At 50.2% G+C, this 5381-nt stretch overlaps 1 protein-coding gene across 1 annotated transcript; it reads right to left on the bottom strand.

Moving 5' to 3' along the window:
• Positions 1-786: 786 nt before the first annotated feature.
• Positions 787-4990, bottom strand: LOC119325760 (protein trichome birefringence-like 1). The gene is made up of 5 exons (XM_037599482.1): positions 3576-4990; positions 3269-3461; positions 1767-1960; positions 1510-1668; positions 787-1403 (listed from the first exon to the last, which is right to left on the bottom strand). Exons 1-5 carry the CDS (start codon positions 4955-4957, stop codon positions 1061-1063), a joined length of 2271 nt encoding a protein of 756 aa, XP_037455379.1. The 5' UTR covers positions 4958-4990; the 3' UTR covers positions 787-1060.
• Positions 4991-5381: the final 391 nt, after the last annotated feature.

Raw genomic sequence — 5381 nt, 5'->3', positions numbered from 1 at the left:
TTAGGAGAGGTCAAGCACTTGATCTGGCTGTTTATGGCTCCACAGTTTTTCGGTGTATCTTAGCTCTGCTCAGGGATCTGAACGATTATCATGATATGCAAATAGGATCTGAATTCTGAAATGACATGTTGCAATGTCCTTGGGCGTCTAGCAAGCTTGCGATAGAAAATATGCAAACACTCACCATTATTATTGTCCGGTGATTTGTTCAGCCTTGTTTCAGGAAGTAATTAGGCAAGATAACTTCAGGCAAAGTGCAGCTGAAGCCAGACTTAAAAGGGTTGCAACGTGGTGGAGCGTCAGTTGTTATTAGGTTCTGTCCACCTTTGCCATGTACTAATACTAATTTTCATATATATTACTGTATATATGATGAGCTCTTTTCTATACTTGATTTTAGCACCCATTGGTACCCAAACAATGGCCAACTATAAAACATATTGTAGATAATATAATGTTTTCCCTAGCACAGCGCCCTTCTACTAACAGTCTATATCCTAAAGATATCTCACCAGAGTGCTTTGGTATATCTAGGCTTCAGAATCAGCTGTACCGCACGTTGATCTGACAAGGAACAGGCTTAACAAGAGCTTCCATATGACAGTGAAATCAGGATGCACAGCATCAATAGCACTATACATTCAGAACTAATACAAGGATTGCTATGTCCATACAGCCACTTTTCTTACTATACTATTCAACATACCAACTCAAGGAATGCTCACTACAATAGCATTCAGTGAACAGAAAGATAAGGATTCATCAAAAATAAAGTGCTATTCTGAATTTCTGATGCAGTATACACTATTCTTTGGTTCTGATTATTGCTAGCTGGACATGGATTTTACATCATAAACTCCTATGATCCTATACAGAGTTCCTGTTGGTAACGAGAGTCAGATATCTGATATAGACTGCCTAGTTTACTCTATGCAAATGCAAGGATTCCAAAACCCTTGACCTATCGATTTTGTCAACTATATATGCCCTGACCGCTTCGGCTGGCATGTTGCAACAAACAACATCTCATGTACAGGAACAAGTGATTCGGCACTTGCCTTTATTGGTGTAGCATCTGATGCTGCTTGACCAGAATCTGTGCGTAGAGGAGCTCGTTCCAGGAGTCCGGCACCCCGGGAAGGCACCAGTGGCTGCAGTCCTGGTATAGCTCTGGGGACTTGCGCTCCTCCCCGCTCAACTTCTGCTTGCGGTAGACTGAAGGATGTCCCTCCTTCCTGTAGTCAGTCATCCTTGTAATGTTCAGGTAGGCCACTGGTGTTTTCATCCCATGGAGGACCTCCTCCAGAATGCTCATCTTCTGCGGGTATGGCATGAGGTACTTCTTGTTTGTTATCGGCTCAGTTTCCTTGTCGCAGCTGCCGCCTGAATTCCACTGCCCTCCGCTGCACAACAGAAACACACACATTTGCAAACGTCAGTTGCTGTGATAACGATATGACACCGCAAACTGAACTTGTAGGAGATGAGATCAGAAAAGTCTCTACGAACCTGAAATGGGATGCTGAGTAGCCTCTGAAAAACACAGTTGTTTTCTTGGGATTTATATTGGAATCAACCCACCTGGCCCAGGTGTTAAGAGCTCTCCGGTAGGCGTCATGGACATTCAGCTGACTGTATACTTGGTTGCCCTCTTGATAGTAATCTTTCCTGTAGCACATTTGACATACTTGGAACGGTAAGGAACAATTGAAATGCAGAACACATGAACATCTTTATTGAATCATATTGTGCGAATAAAAGCTTACCCAAGAGATGTTTTCTCATGTGTCCACCAGTGCCCAGTATTGAAAACAATGACATCTGCATTCTTGTACCTCGAGGATGATTGATCAATTTTGTCAAGCCTAAGAGTTTCCTTTTTCTTTCCACGCGTGACAAGCATATCCCATTCCTGAACAAGGAAAGGGGAGCGGAAGAACTCCACTGTACAATTGTAGTCCTAGACAACATGAATTCAGCACATAAGCTTTCATCCATAATACTGAAACAACCTCAGATAGCAATTCTGAAGAAAAACAGCAAAAACAGAACAAGGCATAAGAAAAGCACAGAGCAGAATATCCCCGCATTCATGCTCTGACTTGCTACATGTAAAAATGTTTATGCTCTGATTTTTGCTACATGTAAAAATGTTTATGCTCTGATCTGTTGCATATAAAAAATTTATGCCGTGATCTGATAATGATTTGCTTCATTGAAATTAAGTTAATGCTCCTATTTTCATGACAAAAATGTTCTGATCTCGTTTGTTTTGATTCAGTGGAATTTCGTTAATGCTCCAGTTCATGTACGGTGCAAGAAGTGAATTGTAAAATGTAAGTTCATAGTCAGAAAAGGAAATGTGTAAATATGCATGAAATAAGCTGTGTTGTGCAAAATGAAAACGATGTAAGAATGTGAATTGAATATAGTGCAATGGGTTTATTGTATATCAAGCAAGAGTCTTAAAGTTTTGAAGGGTGAGAAGATAGGCAGGGGAATGGTATTTTTGAAGAAAAGCACTGTGTATGTACCTGACATGAGAAAAGAGTAAAGTTCTTCAGGAATTAAGATCTTTTTGCGGCTGGTGGTACAGAAAAGCATTTTGAGCAAAGGCAATCTGATTCACAGAGGCTGGGTGGGGCCTTCTACGTGTCATTTCTGTCGTCACGACTAAACGATTGACCAATTATTTCCAACTGTGTGTTTCTGTTCAGAACTTTGCCTAGAATTGGAGATGAACTTTTCAGTGTATCGGGGCAATGTTTTCTTGTGAAGGACGGGTTTGTGTCGCTGTTCTGGTGTGTATGGAAACTGCGGAATGCTGCATGTTTTGAGTGCAAAGCAGTAGTGTATCCCAACGAAGTTATGTTTCTTTGTCAGTTGAACATTACAATGTTGAGCTGTATTGCAGAAAAAATGAGGCAACCAAACTGATGTGATCCAATTAGCTCGGCGATGGCGCAAATTGCGGGAAGCCTTCGACAATTTGAAAGGATGGAGGCCAGCAGCGCCCAGATTCCAGCGGATGCTGCCGTAATTGTAGTTTGCTGTTTTGGCTATCTAATTATGTTTCGAGGTTGTTGTTAAGAATGATGAGTTACTTTCCTGTTTGGTATCAAGATTATGTAGCGAACGTGGTTTCTATTATTGTATATCAGGGGGCAACCGCTTTCTAAAAGAAAAGCTCATCCTAAATGCTGAAACAAGCTCAGATAGCTTCTTTGAAGGAAAGCAGCAAAAACAGAACATGGCATTAGAAGCTAACCTGAAAGAGGAAAGAGTAGGAGCCCTCGGCCCTGAACTTGTGGTTCCCGGACACCTCAAAAACCCTCCTCTTATCTTTCACAGAATTCCTCAAGATGCAAACAAGCGACTCCCACATGTTTCTGTTGAGTGAATCGCCAACGAACACGAGCCTCTTTCCCCGCAGCCTCTCCAGCATATCAGTTGGGTTCAACCTAAAACAAGGCATCAGCATCATGCCATCATGACATAACTGAATCTGTCACGCATAAAGAAGCAACTGAATTCACACACACAAACTGCATGGGTGTTCAAGCAACTGTGCTCACCTCGGGATGCTGCACCCGCGGGGCTGCCACCGGAGTCTCTGGTAGGCCTTGTCGGGGCGGCCGTTGAGGTGGCAGTTGAAGGACTCGTCGACGTGAGGGCACGATCCCTCGGGGTAGAGAGGGTACGAGTCGTCCCGGACCCAATTCCCGTAGAACATGTCGCATCTGCCCATCGCCTCGATCGAGTGAAGCTTCTTCGCCTGACCACCGGCATTGGCAGCCTCTTTGGCAGGATGTCTGTTCCCCATCACCGGCACCGCGCTGCTGTTGGTGGCCTGTGCTGCGTGGCCTTGCACCAAACCGGCGCTCACTTGAGAAGCAGCAGTGGCTTCCTTGTGCATAGTCTTCGTACTGTTGCTTCCACCTGAAGCAACAGCAGCTCTGTTTACAGTCTGCTGCTGATTATGGTGGGCCGCCGAATCTTGAGCAGTGTGGTTCTTGCCTGGATGTCCTCTCCTATGAGGCGCAGCAGCAACATTGCCGTGCAGCATCGCTGAAACTGCACTGCGGGTCTGATTGACGGATGGAATTGCCGTCCCGTTGATCGCCGTGGCTTCCGCTGAACTTGCATTCACCTCGGAGCCGTTGATCTGAATAGGAGGAGCGCCTTGCGCCGTGGTGCCATTCTGGGCTGAACCGCCGATCGTGGCTCCAGACTTCGCCTCAGCAGCTGCGGTTCCTGAGGATTTATTGGGAGCAGCAGCGGCGATACCTGACGAATTGCTGGCCGCTTCACCGCCTCCCGCGTGATCACTGGGCGGCGCGTCGCTCCGCACCGCGGACGCAGCAGCGTTACCGGTCGCGGAGTTGTCGGTGCGAACGCCTCCCGAATTGCCGCCTGGTACCCCGCCTCCGCCTCCCGATTGCTCGCCAGGACTGGAGCCGTTGGTCCGCGCGCCCACCGCCGCAGTAGCGTTACTGGACGCGGAATTGCCGCTGCGAACTCCTCCCGAATTGCCGCCGCCACCGGATTGCTCGCGAGGACGAACCGCGCTTGACCCGTTGGTCCCGGCCCGCCCGCCGCCCACCGCGAGCCCGCTGCCGCCCGGCCCGCTCCGCCTCGCCGCGAGGACGCCGGGACCAGGAGGCCCCGGGGAGAAGGAGGAGGAGTTGGCGGGGAAGAGGGAGGAGAAGAAGCCCGAGACCTGCGCGCGGTAGGGCGAGGCCGAGGCGAGGACGCCGTCGAGCCACGCGGCGGAGGGCGAGGAGGGCGGCGGCGCGGGGAGCGAGGGCGCGAAGGCGAGGAAGGCCGCGAAGGCGCCGAAGGCGAGCGCGACGCCGTAGATGCAGAGCCTGGCCCTCCGCGCGGCCGCGAGGGCCCCGGCGCCGAGGTGGTCGGCCGCGGACAGGCCGTCGTGGCCCCTCCACGCCGCGCCCTTCATCCGATCGCGCCCGCCGGCGCCGCGGCGGGGCTGCGGGAGCCGGATACGGCTGCGGGGGTTTAGTCGGAGGAGGCCGGGGGAGGGAGAGGGCGCGCGGCGGGGGCTGCGGGTGATTAGTGCTGCCTGCGGCCGGTTGTTTTGTAGGGAGGAGGCGGTGGGAGTGGCGGTGGTGGGCGGTGACGGCGAGGCGAGGTGCGGGTTGGGAGCGAAACTAACTGATCTCCTTTGCGGAGGGGCTTTTGAATCGCTCCTGCCCTCCCGGAGTTTTTCTGGGTTTTGCGTGGACCCCACGACGCGATAATCTCTCGGGGAGTTCACTTGATTGGCTGTCAACGCAGCAAGTCAAATCCCGTTGGGGTTTCTTCGCTGGTGTGGTGCGCTGTGCCGTGTTGGCAGTGGCAGCGCCCCTGAAATTTGGCCGCCA

The sequence above is a fragment of the Triticum dicoccoides genome, chromosome 6B, assembly GCF_002162155.2.
Source record: "Triticum dicoccoides isolate Atlit2015 ecotype Zavitan chromosome 6B, WEW_v2.0, whole genome shotgun sequence".
Lineage (NCBI taxonomy): Eukaryota > Viridiplantae > Streptophyta > Magnoliopsida > Poales > Poaceae > Triticum > Triticum dicoccoides.
Note: the sequence above shows the minus strand (reverse complement) of the source record. Positions and strands in the feature narration are given on the sequence as shown.